General features: G+C 43.1%; 2 protein-coding genes across 7 annotated transcripts in view; one reads left to right on the plus strand and one right to left on the minus strand.

The window, feature by feature from the left end:
- The window catches only part of UPP1 (uridine phosphorylase 1), a 218,443-nt gene that overhangs the window by 190,647 nt on the left and 7,184 nt on the right, over positions 1–20,612 (plus strand). The window lies entirely within an intron of this gene.
- The window catches only part of HUS1 (HUS1 checkpoint clamp component), a 113,058-nt gene that overhangs the window by 16,167 nt on the left and 76,279 nt on the right, over positions 1–20,612 (minus strand). For all 4 annotated transcript variants that reach the window (XR_013216891.1, XM_077269415.1, XM_077269412.1 and 1 more), the window contains exons 4-6: positions 12,147–12,254; positions 5,601–5,675; positions 232–331 (exon numbers count right to left, since the gene is read on the minus strand). Coding sequence is in view for 3 of the 4 variants with exons in the window: in XM_077269415.1 (XP_077125530.1) it covers positions 232–331; positions 5,601–5,675; positions 12,147–12,254 (283 nt within the window). In the remaining variant the exon portion in view is untranslated. The remainder of the gene's footprint in view (positions 1–231; positions 332–5,600; positions 5,676–12,146; positions 12,255–20,612) is intronic.

The following is a 20,612-nucleotide window of genomic DNA, read 5'->3' on the forward strand; positions in this document are numbered from 1 at the left end:
TGACTGAGCTCACTTTAGTTTTTGTGATCAATTATCCATTATATTTCTTGATGTTTATTAGAACATTTTTCAGTTGGTCAGTGCAACGCTCTTCAAAGCTGCCACAATTGGGTACTACCTTCACATTTTATTGCCTTCCCCTAAGACATTGCAAACTACTCGTGAAACTACAAAAACAAGTATAAAATACAGGAATTTATTAAAGAAATTAATAAATGCATATCAGCCTACCCCAAGGAGGATTTCCAAGATCTTTGAAATGTGTGGAAACAGAAACCAGATCAGTCTCAATTTTCAAATTAATTTCTCCATTTCTGTTGGCTTCAATGACCTTTAAAATAAATACCGTACATTTTATTGCTCATTTCTTACTTTTGCTGTTCTGCAGCTTTTATTAAAATTGACTATACCAGACAAATTACACCGCTTACTACATTCTTTAAGTGGTTAGTCATAATAGTGAGAGTATTAAATAACAAACTTACTAAGTTCAGCTTATCACATACACAAGAAAACCCAGCACTGACACCACATGTTAAAATTAATGCATGAGAAAGAACAGCGGTTAAGGGGTTGCGCCACCATATGACATGCAGTTAATGCCGCAGACATCTTGTAAATAATTTTAAATACATTTCAATTGCAAAATTATGCCCCACTTATCAGGATTATCTATGTTAAACTAAACGTATGGGCACATTGACGCTGTCTTATCGATTTAATAGATACCTTCAGTGTAGAAATCTGCAGCCTGGTTTTTGTTAAATCATTAGGAGTTTCAGATTCCTAAATTGTTTGTGCATCGGGTGGCGCAGAAGTGTGGGTAGGGCCTTCGGCTCTTGCCATAATCTCTCTGCAGCCTCTGGTGTCATTATCTTCCTCGCTTAAATTTTGTGCTTCTGCCATGTCAGCCATGGGCGGCGCTTGCGCAGATTGATCTGGTAGTGGGCTTCAAGAAAATGGTGCCAGCTCATGCACATCTGGCAACCCACATCACGGGTCCTGTTTTTTCTGTGGTGATTTTCTCTAGAATAGTGGTTTTTACCTCCTTTTTTTTCCTCTTGTTGTGGTTTTTGCTGTTAGAGTAGGACTGGCAAGCGTGAGGACCCGTGACGTGGGTTGCCAGCTTACGTATTGTGGCCATAATATTTACTAATACTTTACATATTTTGATATGTTCTTGTGCACTTTTTTTATTTTTACCTTTTGAGGTGCAGATGGCTTTGTAAGTTGTGGCCTCTGTTCACACGGGACACATTACAGTTAGCACTGGTCAGCCTGCCACAAGGCTTTAATAATAGGCTATGATCCAGATGCTTTGCATACTCTGTGTGAACATTGCTGCAGATTATTTATTTGCACTGGTGTGCCAAGCGGCCAATCCCTGATTGTAGGCTGGCTGTCTCATTTGGCATTACCGCACCTATGCAGGCGCCATCTTTACTTGGGCTCGCTGCACCATGATAGTGCATTTGATTTGAGGCCTGGACAGGTAAGCACATTGCCTGTTTTTTTCTGTGGTGTTTTCTCTTGTAGTAAAGGGAGTATAAACTCATGACAACCTTTGACACACTCAGCGCAGGAATGAATGTGTGGCATGGATTTATGTCTTTTAACATCAATTAAAGAATTTGCTCCTCAGACCTCGTGGGGGCATCACAACACAGAACCAGACCCCAATCAGAGAACAATAAAACATTCACATTCCTTATCTATGAACTGTTCCAATATTTATGGACACAATGGTTTATCCCTCTCCCATAATGATAGCTCTGCTTCACGTCACTTGTCTTATCTCTTGCATTATTTCTATGCTGTGTTGTGCATAAATATGTGATTCTTCAGATTTTGTATTAGTCTATGCCTGATGAAGAGACCTGAGTAGTCTCGAAAGCTTGCAATTTGTTACCATCGTTTCAGTTAGCCATTAAAAGGTATCAACTACTAAGGACTCTCAATTCTAAATATTTTTCCTCTGAACTAGAGTTTACCCTGATCTCTCTTGATGAGGTACTGGCTTTAAATCCTTTTTAAAAAAATGTATTTCCACCCTGATCATGGTTTTAATATTTTTTATGAGGGAAGGGCATTCTTCTGATAGGGTTCTTCCAATGTACTCTTTACATAGCTTTTTAATATAAGCAGACGGTAATCTGCATTTGCGTAATGCACACTCCCTGTGCTTTGTCTTTGATTGTGCTTTCCCAGGACTGTTCTATAAAACATATAGATAAAAATTTAAAGGCATTTAGGATAATTTTCCCAGGGATCAACTGTAGCTCACCCCACCTGACACAGGACAACTGAGGTCAGAGGGGCTGCTTCTGTAGGTTCTCAAGGCTGGCTATCGTCTTCCATCTGGGACCCTCTTGCAGCACAGGGGGAGGTTTTTATCCTCCATCACCTCTCCAGATCCGCCCCGGATTGAGACAAGTGATGGCTATTGATGCGTCCTGCCCCCCCCCCCCCCCTCCACTCTGGATCATGCTGCTCCTGGGGATGCAGAGCCACATCCATAATTCCATCAGATGCCTGGCTTCATTCATCCAATGTGCTAGCTCCCAGAGATGCACCGCACCACCAAGAAGTGACATCAGACACTCTGGTGGGATCTGGGGATGCACAGCGCCTTACCAGGCCATGCCCCCGGAAATGACGTCACTCTCTCTACCAGCTCACAGGGATGCAATGCGGCCAGACAGACCGTGCTCCAGAGAGATATCCCGGCTTCTTCCTGCCTTCACCGCTGTCAGGGACCTCTGGATGCCGGATCCACATCTGTGATGCCCGGATCTCGGCCCCAGGTAAGGCGACTTCCCGGCAGCATCGGGGAGCTGTAGGGTCTCCCTCAAGGACAGCAAACCACTGAAGCGTACTGGAGGGTTTCACCTTTTAAAGCTGTAGGTTTTTCTGTCCTTGGGGCTGATCCTTTCTCCATGGAGCTGTCGTGGGGAATGGGAAAACATACATATGTGGTATTGCCGCTTCAGAAAAGTCTGATCTATCAAAATATAAAAACAAACCGACTGGTAAACACCGTAAACGGGAAAATTAAAGAACGCCAAAATTAAATTTTGTTGATCACCGGAATTCCATAAAAATGGCTGCAACAATGGATCATAAAGTCACATCTGTTCAAAAATGGTACTAATAAAAATCTAGTCTTGCCCCACAAAAAATAAGCCATAATGGCTCCAATAAAAATGTTACGGGCCTCAGAAAATGGTGACACAACCCAACAATTTTTTTTTTCCAAACTTCTGATTTTGTTTTCACCACTAAAAAAAATAAAGAAAGAACCTGAACATGTTTGGTATCGCCGTAATCGTATTGATGAGGAGAATCATACTTCATGGTAATTTTTACCACAATATGAATACTGTAAAAACACTTACCAAAAAACTGTCAGAATTGAGGTTTTTTTTTTTCACAATTTCACTGCATTTGGTTCCCCCCCCCCCAATTTTACAGTACATTATGTGGTACAACTCGTCCCGCGATAAACAAGCCCTAATATGTCAATGTGGACAGAAAAATAAGAGGCATGGCCTTGGAAGAAGTGGAGGAAAATACGGGAACACAAAAACTGAAATTGGCAGCCGCGTGAAGTTCATTTTATATTTTTAAAAATTGGTCTTATATGGACGTAATGCTAAAATTATTTTTTTCATATTTAATTTTTATTTCAACTTTTGACTGTACTTGTTAGTCTTCTTGGTGAACTTGAACCTGCGCTCATCCGATCGTTTGTGTTATATACAACAAGAGCATAGTGTTTCTGCACATAGCAAAAATCATTGGCTCCTATGAACACCAAACAGAAATCGGTATTCACAGGAATTCCATCATGACATCACAGGGGTCTTCAACAGACCCCTGGCCATCATGGCAACCTATCGGCATCCCATTACAATGTGATGGGGGCACCAATAGGCACATAGAATGACATACCCCCTTGACTACGCACTGTAAATGCCAATATCAGACATTGGCATTTAACATTAACAAACAAGGGCAGAGATCTGCGACACGCATGGCTGTTAAAAGCAGATGATGGATGAATATCACAGCCATCATCTGCCAGCAATGATATAGGCTCAGTTCTGAACCACTATCAAAGTCAGGGAGCCAGTATGAGACGTAACTATATGTAACTATATGTTGTACTTTAACCTCTTACTGATGTACAAGTAAGAAAATAAAAGAGATGATCAGGTCATTGCCAAACACATATACTAAGCTACAAAAAAATTCTAAGTGGGGCATAAAGTATTTTTCAGAATCTCTGATATAAAAGAAATGTACCGTATATACTTGAGTATAAGCTGACCCTAATTTTGTCACAAAAAACTGGGAAAATGTATTGACTCGAGTATAAGCCTAGGGTGGGAAATGCAGCAGCTACTGGTAAATTTCAAAAATAAAAATAGATGCCAATAAAAGTAAAATTACCGTAATTGAGATATCAGTAGGTTAAATGTTTTTGAATATCCATATTGGAGCAGGATACCCCTATAATGCTCAATACAGGTCATGATGGGCCCCATAAGATGCTCCATTCAAAAAATATGCTCCATATAATGCCGAACAAAGGTTAATAATGGCCCCATACGATGCTCCATATTAAAATATGCCCCATATAATGCTGCATAAAAGGTTAATGATGGCCCCATAAGATGCTCAATAGAATAATATGCCCCATATAATACTCCATAAAAGCTGATGGCTCCATAAGATGCTCCATAGAATAATATGCCCCATATGCTGCTGCGATAAAAAAAAAAATGACATTCACCTCTCGTCGCTGTGGGCCAGGTACCGCTGTCCAAAGCAAGCAGGACACCGGCACCCTATGGGGGTCAGGTACCGGTGTCGCCGCTAACTCAGGCCCCCGGCACTTGCGATATTTACCTGTCCCATCACCGTGCACCACTGTGTCTTCTGGGTCCTCTGGCTGTGACTGTTCAGGCAGAGGGCGCACACTAACCACGTCATTGCGCCCTTTGACCTGAATATAACAGCCATAGGACACAGAAGGCAGAGCCCAGTGGTGGAACGGGGACAGGTGAATATCGAATTGCTCACCCTCCCCCTTCATACTCACTCCCTCCTGGCACGGTCTCTGCACGTTCCGGCTTCGCCGATGGCCTCCGGTGCCGGCAGCTTGTTCCTGTGTTCAGCGGTCACATGGTACCGCTCATTAAAGTAATGATATGCACTCCACATCTATGGGAGTGGAGTCGCGTGCATATTCATTACTCTGATGAGCGGTACCACGTGACCGCTGACCACAGGAAGAGCGCCAGAAGCCATCTGAGAAGCAGGGACGTGCAAAGACAGCGCCAGGAGGGGGCAAGTATGATGTGACAGCAGCCACTCCTGCCACTCCCCCTCCCCCGCTGACCCCCTGGCACAATGACTTGAGTATAAGCCGAGAGAGGCACTTTAAGCCTAAAAAAATGGGCTGAAAATGTCGGTTTATACTCGAGTATATACGGTAGATCCTGTTTCATTTCATGATGGTAACTGTTTCATTACAACCAGATTACTGCATGTTTTGGACAGTGAACAAGATTTGGAAAGAAAAATAAGACACTTACTATAAAATTACTCAGGTTTTTCATTCTTTCCACAACGCTTTTCATTGTTTTTATTGCTGGCAAATATATGCTTACCTAAAAAGAATAAAAAACACAAATCAGTAAAGGGGTTGTCCCTTTTAGAAAGGGGTTGTCTCTTATAAAGAGGTTGCCCACTATTCTGACAACCCCTTCTCTGTCACGTTTGTCCTAAAATAACACTTATTACAGTGCCTTGAAATGGTATTCATACCCCATGAAGTTTTCCACATTTCTTTTCATGTTATACCCACAAACATAAATGTTTTTTATTGGATTTCTATGTGATATACCAACAAAGTTGATATAAATATGCACCTAATTATTTAGGGAACCCTGCTATTAACAGTGGAAATAAAGAACAAAAACAAATTCTGCATGAAAATAGAGGACTCCACCAGAAAAGATGATCATAAGGCAATTTTTAATGTATCAAAAACCATAATTTTATTAAAGCACTAAATCATTTAAAATCATACTGCCAGAGTTAGAGAAGTGGAACAACAGATATATCTCACACAATCACCAGTGTTGACGCGCAGCGCCAAGTGATAATTACCTCCCATATTGGGTACTGGTGGGAAACTGATACTAGCCACAATAAATAGATAAATAATTTTTCAAAAATAGCATACAGGTATAATAAAACCAGAGTAATATGTATTCTTATATTAGTTAATTCTGTACGTCGCCACCATTTATCAGCCACATTCCACTACCTTTCCATTCTATATCCCCCACCGAGACCCCAATGGGCCTACGGTAAGTGAAATGGTATAATTACCTTAAATAGCTGAAGTGTGGACTGCTTGCTACCACCTGGCTCTGCGCGTCCGCCCCGACGCGCATTTCGGACTCCTTTCTCAAGGGGCCTGTGATTAGACAGGATTAACCAATATAAGAATACATATTACTCTGGTTTTATTATACCTGTATGCTATTTTTGAAAAATTATTTATCTATTTATTGTGGCTAGTATTAGTTTCCCACCAATACCCAATATGGGAGGTAATTATCTATCACTTGGCGCTGTGCGTCAACACTGGTGATTGTATGAGATATATCTGTTGTTCCACTTCTCTAACTCTGGCAGTATGATTTTAAATGATTTAGTGCTTTAATAAAATTATGGTTTTTGATACCCTAAAAATTGCCTTATGATCATCTTTTCTGGTGGAGTTCTATGTAGTAATTGATGATAGGCTGCAGTAATCCTGTTGATTACATGGTAACAAATAGTGAATTGATTTATACTATACCATGGTGGACTGTCATATTTGTCTATGAAAATAGAGGAGCAAGACAAACCGACTACAAACTAAAATGTGTCTATACAAATGCACAGAGCATGGGAAACAAACAAGGAAAATTGGAGTTGTTAACACAGGAAGAGAGATATGATGTCAGACATCACTGAAACTTGGTGGGATGAAATACATGCTTTGGAATACAAACCTTGAAGGCAACAATTTATTTAGAAGGCTACAACTTAGTAGAAACAGGATTAACCCCGACCGCGGATACACATTTTAACAGCAACAGTTAAGGCTACTTTCACTGCACGTCACTATGCGTCGTTTTGTAGAAAAAACGCATCCTGCAAAAGTGCTTGCAGGATGCGTTTTTCTCCATAGACTTGCATTAGCGACGCATTGCCACACGTCGCAACCGTCGTGCGAAGGTTGCGTCGTACTGCGGCGGACCGTCGCAACCAAAAAACGTTACTTGTAACGTTTTTTGCTGCATCATGACCGTCTTTTCCGACCGCGCATGCGCGGTCGGAACTCCGACCCCGCCTCCCCGCACCTCACAATGGGGCAGCGGATGCGTTGAAAAACAGCATCCGCTGCCCAGGTTGTGCGGCGCTTTCACCGATGGCGTCGGTGCGCTGCAACATCGCATTGCGACGTGCAGTGCACGACGCTAGTGTGAAAGTAGCCTAAGGATACTTATTCCTCAAAGCTGTTGTGTTGGGGTTACATACAGTACAGACCAAAAGTTCGCACACACCTTCTCATTTAAAGATTTCTCCGTATTTTCATGACTAAGGCATCAAAACTATGAATTAACACATGTGAAATTATATACTTAACAAAAAAGTGTGAAACAACTGAAATTATGTATTATATTCTAGGTTCTTCAAAGTAGCCACCTTTTGCTTTGATGACTGTTTTGCACACTCTTGGCATTCTCTTGATGAGCTTCAAGAGGTAGTCACCGGGAATGGTCTTCCAACAATCTTGAAGGAGTTCTCAGAGATGCTTAGCACTTGTTGGCCCCTTTGCCTTCACTCTGCGGTCCAGCTCACCCCAAACCATCTCGATTGGGTTCAGGTCTGGTGACTGTGGAGGCCAAGTCATCTGGCGTAGCACCCCATGACTCTCCTTCTTGGTCAAATAGCCCTTACACAGCCTGGAGGTGTGTTTGGGGTCATTGTCCTGTTGAAAAATAAATGATGGTCCAACTAAACGCAAACCGGATGGAATAGCATGCTGCTGCAAGATGCTGTGGTAGCCATGCTGGTTCAGTATGTCTTCAATTTTGAATAATTCCCAGACAGTGTCACCAGCAAAGAACCCCCACTCCATCACACCTCCTCCTCCATGCTTAATGGTGGGAACCAGGCATGTACAGTCCATCCGTTCACCTTTTCTGCGTCGCACAAAGACACGGTGGTTGGAACCAAAGATCTCAAATTTGGACTCATCAGACCAAAGCACAGATTTCCACTGGTCTAATGTCCATTCCTTGTGTTCTTTAGCCCAAACAAGTCTCTTCTGCTTGTTGCCTGTCCTTAGCAGTGGTTTCCTAGCAGCTATTATACCATGAAGGCCTGCTGCACAAAGTCTCCTCTTAACAGTAGAGATGTGTCTGCTGCTAGAACTCTGTGTGGCATTGACCTGGTCTCTAAACCTGCGATTTCTGAGGCTGGTGACTCGGATAAACTTATCCTCAGAAGCAGAGGTGACTCTTGGTCTTCCTTTCTTGGGGCGGTCCTCATGTGAGCCAGTTTCTTTATAGCGCTTGATGGTTTTTGCCACTGCACTTGGGGACACTTTCAAAGTTTTCCCAATTTTTCAGACTGACTGACCTTAATTTCTTAAAGTAATAATGGCCACTTGTTTTTCTTTACTTAGCTGCTTTTTTCTTGCCATAATACAAATTCTAACTGTCTATTCAGTAGGACTATCAGCTGTGTATCCACCAGACTTTTGCACAACACAACTGATGGTCCCAACACCATTTATAAGGCAAGAAATCCCACTTATTAAACCTGACAGGGCACACCTGTGAAGTGAAAACCATTCCTGGTGACTACCTCTTGAAGCTCATCAAGAGAATGCCAGGAGTGTGCAAAGCAGTCATCAAAGCAAAAGGTGGCAACTTTGAAGAACCTAGAATACCAGACATAATTTCAGTAGTTTCACACTTTTTTATTAAGTATATAATTCCACATGTGTTAATTCATAGTTTTGATGCCTTCAGTGTGAATGTACAATTTTCATAGTCATGAAAATACAGAAGTCTTTAAATGAGAAGGTGTGTCCAAACTTTTGGTCTGTACTGTACGTGCGATTACGAGCTGACTAGATGGTCATGGCCAGTGGCGTAACTACAAAGTTATGGGCCCCGGTGTGAACTTTCAAATGGGAGCCCCACCATGCCAAAATATTTTCCACCCAAATTCACATTTTCCCTATTCATTTCACACACTATAGTTTTTTTATCACACAAGAACAACCAGTATACTGTGCTATGTTTAAAAAGTAAACTTTATCTGTTTATCTTTATCTATCTATTTCTGTGATGTACTATAGTTTTTTTGCAAAGTTGTATAGTGTAACCTCAGTGGCATAACTATCCGGTGCCCCATCCTGGTATGTATTTGTCCTCCGTACTGCCGTTGTTATGCAATGTATAAAAGAAAATAAACCATTATACTCATCAGGGGCTTACACAGACGTTATGGGGATCCATATAAGAAGTATAATGTACCCCCATAGTCCTCCTTATAGTATAATGCACCCCCATAGTCCTCTATATAATATATTGCACAGTTCATAGTCATCCATATAGTATAATACACTTCCCATAGTCCTCCATATAGTATAATACACTCCCCATAGTCCTCCATATAGTAATATACACTCCCCATAGTTCTCCATATAGTACTATACACTCCTCAGTCCTCCACATAGCATAATACACTCCTCATAGTCCTCCATATATTAAAATACACTGCTCAGTCCTCCATATAGTATAGTACAATCCTCATAGTGCTTCATATAGTATAATGCACCGCCATCGTCATCCCATGTCGTACAACTCACTTCCCATAGTATAATGCACCCCATAGTTTTTCATATCGTACAATGTATTCCCCATAGTCCTTGACACAGTATAATGCAGCCCACATATAGTATAATGCAGCCACCCCACAGAGTATAATGCAACCCCGCCATACAATATAATGTAACTCCCATAGAATATAATGCAGCCCTCTTCATAGCATAATGCACCCCCTCCATACAGGGGCAGTGAGAAAGACATGCGCAAACGGTGACTAGGGGGCAGGGGAGAAGGAAACAAGGGGGCTAGGAGATACAGACACAAGGTTGACACGGCGGGGCTAGGGAGCAAGGAAGACAGCCACAAGGGGACACGCGGGGGCTAGGAGGCAGGGGAGAAGGGCACAAGGGGACTAGTGGGCAAGGGAAACTGACACAAAGGGACAAGGGAGACTGACACAAGGGGACACATGGGGACTAGTGGGCCAGGGAGACTGACATGGGGACACACAGGGACTAGTGGGCAAGGAAGACTGACACAAGGGGACACATGGGGACTAGTGGGCCAGGGAGACTGACACGGGGACACACGGGGACTAGTGGGCAAGGGAGACTGACACAAGGGGACACAGGGAGACTGACAAGGGGACTAGTGTGCAAGGGAGACTGACAGAAGGAAACACAGTAGTGGTCAGAATTTCTCAGAATCGCCGATTCTATGTCTGTTTCTGTCTTTTATCAACCCAAAAATGTCAATGTCCAGCCAACATCTTATGAAACCACAGGCATGTGCAAAGACCCCCCCCCCTGATCTATCTTGGATACCAGGATGTGTATGACAACTCATTGTATAATATATCTCCTTGCCAATTTATTATGTAACTCTACATTTCCTTTTGATCTTGGGCCTTTAAAAGCCCAGCCCTGAAAATAAAGACCAGAGACTATTTGGACAGACAACGAGCGTGTGTCTCTCTGATTATTGCTTCATTGCGTAGGTACCTAAAAGGCAGAATACCTGGGGAGGTTGGAAATCCCTTCTCTAACACAGGCACAAGGGGACTCATGGGGACTAGGAGGAAGGGGAAAAGGGCACAAGGGACCAAGGGAGACAGGCACAAGAGGACACAAGGGGACTCCGAGGGCAGAGTAGATAGGGACTCATGGGAGACGGGGCTGCAAGAGGACAGGGGAAAATGGGGGGAGACTTGGGAGCAGGGAAGAAGGGGCACAGGGATTACGAGGATGGGGAACACAAGGTGAGAAAGGGGACAGGGGAGACGAGAGCAGGGCAGATGGGTCACATGGGGACAAGGGGCAGGGAATGCATAGGGGGTAAGGACTCTGGGCATGGGAGATAGGGAGCATTGGGGGACCAGGGGAGGATGGACAAGGCACGTACGGGGGCCCGGAGGAGCACAGTGACCTGAACCTGGAGACCTACGAGGACATGGGGCATGGGAGAGCAGGAAGGAAGTGGGGCTGGTGTCACAGAGGGCCAGGGACGGCAACACACGGGCAGCAGACACACCTCACTGCCACCGGTCCCATACACCTCCATGTTCCGATCTCCCATATGGCTGAGTCACTACAGCATCCCCATCCTGGGCGGCTCAGTCCACGCTCCCACTGCCAGCTCCGGAGCTGCCTGTTCCTGGTCCCAGCAGCCGGCGGCCGCCATCAGGTGCAGATGCTGCACTTCCTGGGCCCCGCACACAGCGGGTGCGCGATGAAGTGATGTCATCGTGCACCAGCAGTGTCAGAGGCAGAGGGGAATATTGGGAGAGGGAGTGTCAGCTGACGCTCTCTACTCCATCATTGCTTTGAACTGTGCCGGCGTCTGGGGGAGTCGGGTGCCTCTGACCTGCCGGGTCCCTGACCTGCCCGGCCCGGTCGCAGCGGCGACCACTACGGCCATGGTAGTTACGCCCCTGGTCGTGGCCTCGTTCAATACAAATGTATTGAGTAAGGTCGAATGTGTCAAGTCTTAATGTGGTCGTAAGTATGCAAATCACATACTTGTGGTCACATGACCGCCCAACTCCCAGCACCACAGACTCATCACAGGGTAAAGTGCACATGCTTTGAGGATTCATGAGAATACCTTAAGGCTGAATAATCTCTTCTTTAAAGAATTAGGTGAATCTTACTCCAATAGTGCCCTCATTAACAATAGCATACAAAATGCCAGTCTTAAAGAATCAGGCCCAATATGGTCACTTTACCATGTTATACTTACATCAAAGTCTGGTACTGTAGGCTCTTTAAAGTCATTCCACAGCCTTCTGGGAATAACACTCACCGGAATGTCATGTGTGACAATACGACTTGTGCTTGAAAGTGAGGGCTGAAACAAACAATAGAAAGAAATTTTTGTACTGAAATGATGCATGCATATAATTCACTAAGTCAGATCAATACAAGCCAAATAAATGAATCTGAGACTGAAGGTCAAATTTTCTAAACAAAAAACTTAGCTTTCATTCTGGCATTTAAAGGGGTTTTCACTCAAAAAAAGTACATTTTAGTTAATAGATCTTGCAATAATAAAAAGTTCCACAATTGGATGTGTTAAAGGGAACTTGTCAGCAGGATTGTGCACAGTAACCTACAGACACTATCAGGTCGGCGCCGTTATACTGATTACAATGATACCTTGGTTGATGAAATCCGTCTTGTGGTTGTTAATCTTTATTTTCATTTTTGAGTTAATTACAGTGTCTTGCGAAAGTATTCAGCTCCCTGGAACTTTTCAACCTTTTCCCACATATCATGCTTCAAACATAAAGATACCAAATGTACATTTTTGGTGAAGAATCAACAACAAGTGGAACACAGTTGTGAAGTTGAACAAAATTTATTGGTTATTTTAAATTTTTGTGGAAATTCAAAAACTGAAAAGTGGGGCATGCAATATTATTCGGCCCTTTAACTTAATACTTTGTTGCGCCACCTTTTGCTGTGATTACAGCTGCAAGTCGCTTGGGGTATGTCTCTATCAGTTTTGTACATCAAGAGACTGAAATTCTTGCCCATTCTTCCTTGGCAAACAGCTCGAGCTCAGTGAGGTTGGATGGAAATAGTTTGTGAACAGCAGTTTTCAGCTCTTTCCACAGATTCTCGATTGGATTGAGGTCTGGACTTTGACTTAGCTATTCTAACACCTGGACACGTTTATTTGTGAACCACTCCATTGTAGATTTTGCTATCTGTTTGGGATCATTGTCTTGTTGGAAGACAAATCTCCGTCCCAGTCTCAGGTCTTTTGCAGACTCCCAACAGGTTTTCTTCAAGAATGGTCCTGTATTTGGCTCCATCCATCTTCTCATCAATTTTAGCCATCTTCCCTGTCCCTGCTGAAGAAAAGCAATCCCAAACCATGATGCTGCCACCACCATGTTTGACAGTGGGGATGGTGTGCTCAGGGTCATGAGTTGTGTTGCCTTTACTCCAAACATATCATTTAGCATTGTTGACAAAAAGTACGATTTTGGTTTAATCTGACCAGAGCACCTTCTTCCACGTTTGGTGTGTCTCCCAGGTGGCTTGTTGCAAACTTTAAATGACACTTTTTATGGATAACTTTGAGAAATGGCTTTCTTTTTGCCACTCTTCCATAAAGGCCAGATTTGTGCAGAGTACAACTGATTGTTGTCCTATGGACAGACTGTACCACCTCAACTGTAGATCTCTGCAGTTCATCCAGAGTGATCAATGGCCTCTTGGCTGCATCTCTGATCAGTCTTCTCCTTGTTTGAGATGAATCTCCTTTATGTTTGAATATGATATGTGGGAAAAGTTCCAGGGAGCCGAATACTTTCGCAAGGTACTGTATATGCTAGTGCTCAGGGGTGGCATGTGGGGGTCTTTATGTGGTGCTCTGATTAGGTATTCACCAGTATGGCTTTTGACTGGTCTACCTAAGCAGAGCACCACATGAAGACCCCAACATACACCCACAGCCCGCGTAAGTGACCTGCCCCCTAGTTTACTGTACATAATAAATATTATATATATTTAAATTTTAAAAAACTCCCTTCTGCAGGCAGGCACCGCCACTGCATTATGAATGCATCTATATTGTGCATTTCATTATTCTTTTTGATGGTATCCATAAAATCGCAACTAAAAAAAGAAAATCAGTTTCAAAATGGTGTCGGCCTATCCTGCGCAATAGCAGCTATCAGATAGCTGCTACTGCGCATACGGAAGCACCATCTTGCTAGAAAAAAAAAAAAACCTCCTCCAAAACAGTGCCGCCGGCACAGTAACATCTATCGGATCACCGATAGCTACTTCTGCTCAGGCGGCGCCATCTTGGAAGAGGCAATTTTTTTTTCTTTAGCAAGATGGCGCCTGCATAGTGGCAGCTATCGGATCGCCAATAGCAGCTACTGCACGGGCGCGGCAAGTGCCATTTTCAAATAGATTTTCTTAGGAATTTATGGAAACCATAAAAAAAGAATAATTAAATGCACAATAAGGATGCGATCATGGTGCAGCTCCGGCGCCTGCCTGCAGGGGATTTTCTTTTAAATATATATAATATTCATTATGTACATTAGGGGGCAGGTGACTGAGGGATCAGTGACCTGTCAGAAGTCATACTGTTGAATACCTAATCAGAGCACCACATGATGACTCCCCACAGGCCGCCTGAAGCACGAGCAGATCATTAACTCAACTGAAAATAAAGATTAAACAACAACAACCACAAGATGGATTTCATCAACCAAGGTATCATTATAATCAGAATAAGGGCGCCGACCTGATACTGTCGGTAGGTTACTATGCACAATCCTGCTGGAAAGTTCCCTTAAAAAAAATGTTTTTTTTCAATGCTGACATAACCTTATAAATGTGCCCCTGCTGTGTAGTTTGTAATGGCTGTGCCTGACAGTGAACGGACATGGTCTGATCATACATCAGCTCCTGGGCACAGGAGGAAGCAAAAAGTATACACAGACATTACAGCATGTGATCACCGCTGATTCTTTTTGTGAGGGTAACCCCTTCAAGTTGCGGCCCTTTTTCGTTTTTCACTTCCCTCCTTCCCAGAGCCATAACATTTTTATTTTCCAGTCAATATGGTCATATGAGGGCTTATTTTTTTGGGGACGAGTTGTACTTTTGAACGACACCATTGGTTTTACCATGTCTTTTACTAGAAAACGGGAAAAAAATTCCAAGTGGGGTGAAATTGCAAAAAAAGTGCAATCCCACACTTGTTTTTTGTTTGGCTTTTTTGCTAGGTTCACTAAATGCTAAAACTAACCTACCATTGTAATTCTCTAGGTCATCACGAGTTCATAGACACCTAACATATCTAGGTTATTTTTTATCCAAGTTATGAAAAAAAACTTCCAAACTTTGCTTAAAAAAAAAAAAAAAAAAAGTGCCATTTTCCGATACCCGTAGCGTCTCCACTTTTTGTGATCTGGGGTCGGGTGAGGGCTTATTTTTTGCGTGCCGAGCTGATGTTTTTAATAATGTCACCTTTGTGCAGATACGTTCTTTTGATCGCCCATTATTGCATTTTAATGCAATGTCATGGCGACCAAAAAATCGTAATTCTGGCGTTTCTAATTTTTTTCTCGCTACGCTGTTTAGCGATCAGGTTAATGCTTTTTTTTATTGATAGATCGGGCGATTCTGAACGTGGCGATACTAAATATGTGTAGGTTTGATTTTTGTTTTATTGATTTACTTTGATTGGGGCGAAAGGGGGGTGATTTAAACTTTTATATTTTTTTAATTTTTTTCACATTTTTTTTACTTTTTTTTTTTTTTACTTTTGCCATGCTTCAATAGCCTCCATGGGAGGCTAGAAGCAGGCACAGCGCGATCGCCTCTGCTACAAAGTGAGGCAGCAGAGTTATTCTGGACTCAGTTTGGCTTCTGTTCAGCGGTGTCCTTTTCAAAAGTGCACAAAATTGTGGAGAATCACGCTTTTATGCCTAAAAAGACTGACACCGCCGGATCATAGGCCAGAACGCAACGATTTACACGGAAATCCCATAGTAAGCGCTCAGCGCAGGATAAATGTGAGCTGAGCCTTACTGCGATATTTGGGAAACAGAATAAAAACGGCTGATGAAGAATTGGTTTTATTTTTCACGCTTTTCACCGTGCGGTATAAATGATTAGATGACCTTAGTTTTCAGGATGGTGCTATTACAGCGATACCAGATTTATATAGGTTTTGTATATGTTTGGCTGCTGTTTTTTGCAAAAAAGTAGCTTTTGCATCACGTTTTGAAAGCTATAATGTTTCCATATTTGTGCCGACAGTCATGTGAGGTGCATGTTTTTTAGCAGACAAGTTGACATTTTTTATTGGTACCATTTTTTCATCACTTTCTATTCCTATTTTCAGGAGGCAGAATGAACAGAAAATGTTTTGCATGTGGTAAAATTAACAAGGCAGCTTTATTCTTCGGGTCAATACAATTGCAGCAATACCTCATTTATATCACATTTTAAGTTTTGCGCTTTTACGCAATAACATTTTTTATGGAAAAAATAATTATTTTTGCATCACTTTATTCTGAGAGCTATAACTTTAATTTTTCAGCTGATGGAGCTGTACGACAGCTTGTTTTTGCTGGACAGGACGTTTCCAGCTATACCATTTTTATTTACATTCATCTTTTTGATTGTTTTTTATTCCACTTTTTCCAGTGGCATGATGAAAAAGTCATAGTTACTCACCGATAACAGTGTTTCTCAGAGCCCATGACAGCACCACGGAGAGAGGGGATCCGCCCTTCAGGGACAGGAAACCTACAGATAAAAGGGCGGTACCTCTCCCACGCATCAGTTGGTTTACAGCGCATCGGAGGACCTCCAGGTTAGTGACAACAAAAAATATATATACACGTTATAGTATTGCTTATCAGAGAAGGAACCCTGTCCCTATATTGGATTATACTATGTACATAAAAATGTGCTCACTGCACTCGTGATGGGAGGGAATAAGTGGATGCTGTCATGGGCTCTGAGAAACACCGTTATCGGTGAGTAACTATGACTTTCTCAGTCTCCCATGACAGCACCACGGAGAGAATTTCAGAGAATGGAAGCTTAGGGAGGGACCACGGCCTGAAGGACTCTTCTACCAAAGGCCAAATCAGATGTAGAGTTTAAATCTATTCTGCAGTGCCTAAAGAAGGTCGAAGGTGATGACCAGGTGGCCGCCTTGCAGATTTGTTCTATAGATACCTCTGACTTTTCTGCCCATGAAGTCACTATAGCCCTTGTAGAATGAGCTTTTAGACCATCTGGGATTGTGTTCCCCGTGGATGAGTAAGCCAGGGTTATCGCTTCCTTTATCCACCTTGTCAGGGTACCTTTGGATGCTTTAAGGCCCTTCCTTGGTCCCTGAAAACAGACAACGAGAGATCTTTCCTTCCTACAGTTCTTGGTGGATTCTAGGTACTGTACTAGGCTTCTTTTGACATCTAGAGTGTGGAATTCCTCCTCTTTACTATTTCTGGGATTTGGGTAGAAGGAAGGAAGGACTACTTCTTGGGACCTGTGGAACCGAGATGCCACTTTAGGTAAATATGCTGGGTCAGGTTTTAATATAACCCTATCATCTAGGATCTAGACCGATAGGGCCTGAATGTCACTCACTCTACGGGCCGATGTTAAGGCTACCAGTAGTATGGTCTTTAAAGATAATATTTTACGGGAGACTCTGTCTGTCTATCGGCTCAAAGGGGGTCCTGTCAGGGTGGATAGAACCAAATTCAGATCCCAGGATGGTAGTTTTTGCCTGACCAATGGTTTAGATCTTGATGCCGCTTTGATGAATCTTGCTACCCAAGGGTTGCCTGCAATATCCTGAGTATAAAGGGCACCTAAGGCTGCTACCTGAACTTTTAACTTTTTGCTGACCGCTAGGCCTTTCTCTAGACCTTTTTATAAGAATTTATGTACTTCCGTAATTGAGGCACCTTCCTGGATCTTTACCCTGGAGGTGGATAGGAATTTTCTCCAGGTTTTGCCATAAGTTCTAGTGGTAACTGGTTTCCTACTCTTTTGTAGTGTAGAAATCAGTTAGTCTGAGAACCCTCTTTCCCTCAGCAGCGACCCTTCAAATTCCATGCTGTTAAATGGAGGTTCGCTGCTTGAGGGTGTAAGACCAGTCCCTGGGACAGGAGGTCTGGGATGTATGGTATGACCCAAGGGATGGTGATGGATTGTATCCTCAGCCAAGAGAACCAGGTTGTCTTCGGCCAGAATGGGGCTATTAGTAGCATCCTTGCCCTGTCTTCTCTGACTTCCGTATTACTGCTGGTATAAGGATGATCGGGGGAAGGTGTATGTCAGATTCTGAGTCCATGTGAGCAGAAAGGCATCTAGAACCTGTGGGTTCCCCATGGGATTGAGGGAGCAGAAGACTTCTGCTTTTTTGTTCTTGTGATCGGCAAACAAGTCTATCGTTGGGGTTCCCCACATCTTTGTTATTTTTTGAAAGGCGAATGCCTTGTTTTAATCGAGTACGACTGAGATAATAGGTCTTTTGATTTTCTACCCCGTGGATATGAAGTGCCGAGAGGGATAGAAGATTCTATTCCGCTAGTCTGAGGATCCTGGAGGTGTTCATCAGGGTTCGGGACCTGGTACCTCCCTGATGGTTTACGTAAGCTACTGCTACTTGATTGTCCGAAAATATGCGGACATGTTGACCCCGTAGTTGGGGTAGGAAAGCCGAGACAGCCTGACCCACAGCCCATAGCTTTCTGATTCTAAGAAGCTTCCAGCTCCTGATTTTCCCATGTTCCTTGAGTAACTAGATTGTTCATGTGGGCTTCCCATCCCGTGGGGCTTGCATCAGTCGTAATTATATGGGATATCCTTGTTACCCAGGGGATCCCTTTGGACAAGTTGTGGACGTTTGTCCACCAAAGTAGGGAATAAGTAGACGAGGAATTTAGAGTTAGTTGTCCTTCTAAGTGGCCTCTTAATTTGTACTGATTGTCCAGTATATCCCATTGCAGATCTCTTGTGTGCAGCTGGGCCCACTGTACCGCCGGTAAACAAGCTGAGAGGGAGGCCAAACCTGACATTGCCTTCCTTAATGTCATGGAGGGATTTTGTAAGGCTTTCGTTACAATGTATAGGATGTTCTGTTTTGCGTACTGGAAGGCAGCATTCTTGTTTTTGTGAGTCTAGTGTTAGGCCTAGAAATTCTTGAATTCTGCTCGGTTCCAAACTTGATTTTTGTAAGTTTAGAAACCATCCTAGATTTCCCAGGGTTCTCATTACTCTGTCTCTTTGGAATTTGCAGTTCTGGGCTGAGTCGCTCACTATTAGCAGATCGTCTAAGTATGGAATAATTAGAATATCTTGTTCCCTCAGATGGGCCATTATTTCTGCTACTAATTTTGTAAACACCCCGGGGGCTATTGATATTCCGAATGGAAGAGCCATGTACTGGAATTATTCCACCACCCCGTTTATAAAGATTGCTAGTCTGAGGAATTTCCGATATTCCTTGTGGACAGGTACGTGGCAATATGCATCTCTGATGTCTAGTACCATCATAAAGCATCCTGGAAACAGTATCTTGATGGTGGATCTTATTGATTCCATCTTGTGTTTTTGCCTTCGGACATAGTTGTTTAATTTCCGTAGGTTTATTATTGTCCGATATGTACCATCTGGTTTTGGAACACGCTGTAGGACCGCTTTCTCTACTGGATTTAAGACCTCGTTCTCTAATGCTCTTTGTTCCTTTGTGGAGGACCTTAGTGGGGTTATGACGTCGTTTTGAGGGGGAAAGGAGGAGAAATCTATTTTCAACCCTGATCTGATGAGACCTAGGATCCAAGGGTTGTTTGATATCTTTTCCCAGGCTGGGAGGAAAAAGGTTAATCTTCCCCCCCACCCTGGGGAGAGTCACTTTGGGGATTTTTTATCTCGGGAGGGGTTGCCGAAGAGAAATACCCTGTCCTTTTTCCATCCTTCTTCCCATCTATTTTGTTCCCTTGGGGGTTTTCTACGGAACAATTTCTTATTCCGAAAGGGACGTTGTTATTGTGTTGGCTCTAGGTTTGGAAATCACGTTTTTAAATCTCCTGCTTTTTGGAGTATATAATCTAAAGTTTCACCAAACAAACATTTACCCTCACAGGGAATTGAGCATAGCTTAAGCTTGGTCTGAAGATCTCCCGGCCAGCTTTTGAGCCATAGGGTTCGCCTGGCCGCATTTGAAAGTGCTGCCGATTTTGATGTTAAATGGACTGAACCGCCGATGAGTCCGCTAGGAATGCTGCTGCCCCTCTTATCATGGGTAGGGATTCCAGGATTTTGTTTCTTAGTGTCCCATCCCTTAGTTGTTTCTCCAGTTCATCCACCCACACCATGAAAGATCTGGAGGTACATGTCGCCGCTGTAGCCGGCCTAAGATTTCCCCCCGCCGATTCCCATGCCGCTTTTAGGAGGCAGTCAGCTTTCTTATCTAGGGGATCCTTAAGCATACCCATATCTTCAAAGGGGAGTGAAAACTTTCTTGAAGCTTTGGCGACAACTACATCAAGCTTAGGAGCTTTGTCCCAGGATGTGGATACCTCCTCCTTTAAACGGTATTTTCTTTTGAGGGAAGGAACTGACAAGTATTTCCTATCTGGTTTTTCCCATTCTTTTTTGATTAAGGATTGGACATTAGGATTTATTGGGAACACTCTACGCTTCTTCT

This window comes from Ranitomeya variabilis, chromosome 6, assembly GCF_051348905.1.
Source record: "Ranitomeya variabilis isolate aRanVar5 chromosome 6, aRanVar5.hap1, whole genome shotgun sequence".
Lineage (NCBI taxonomy): Eukaryota > Metazoa > Chordata > Amphibia > Anura > Dendrobatidae > Ranitomeya > Ranitomeya variabilis.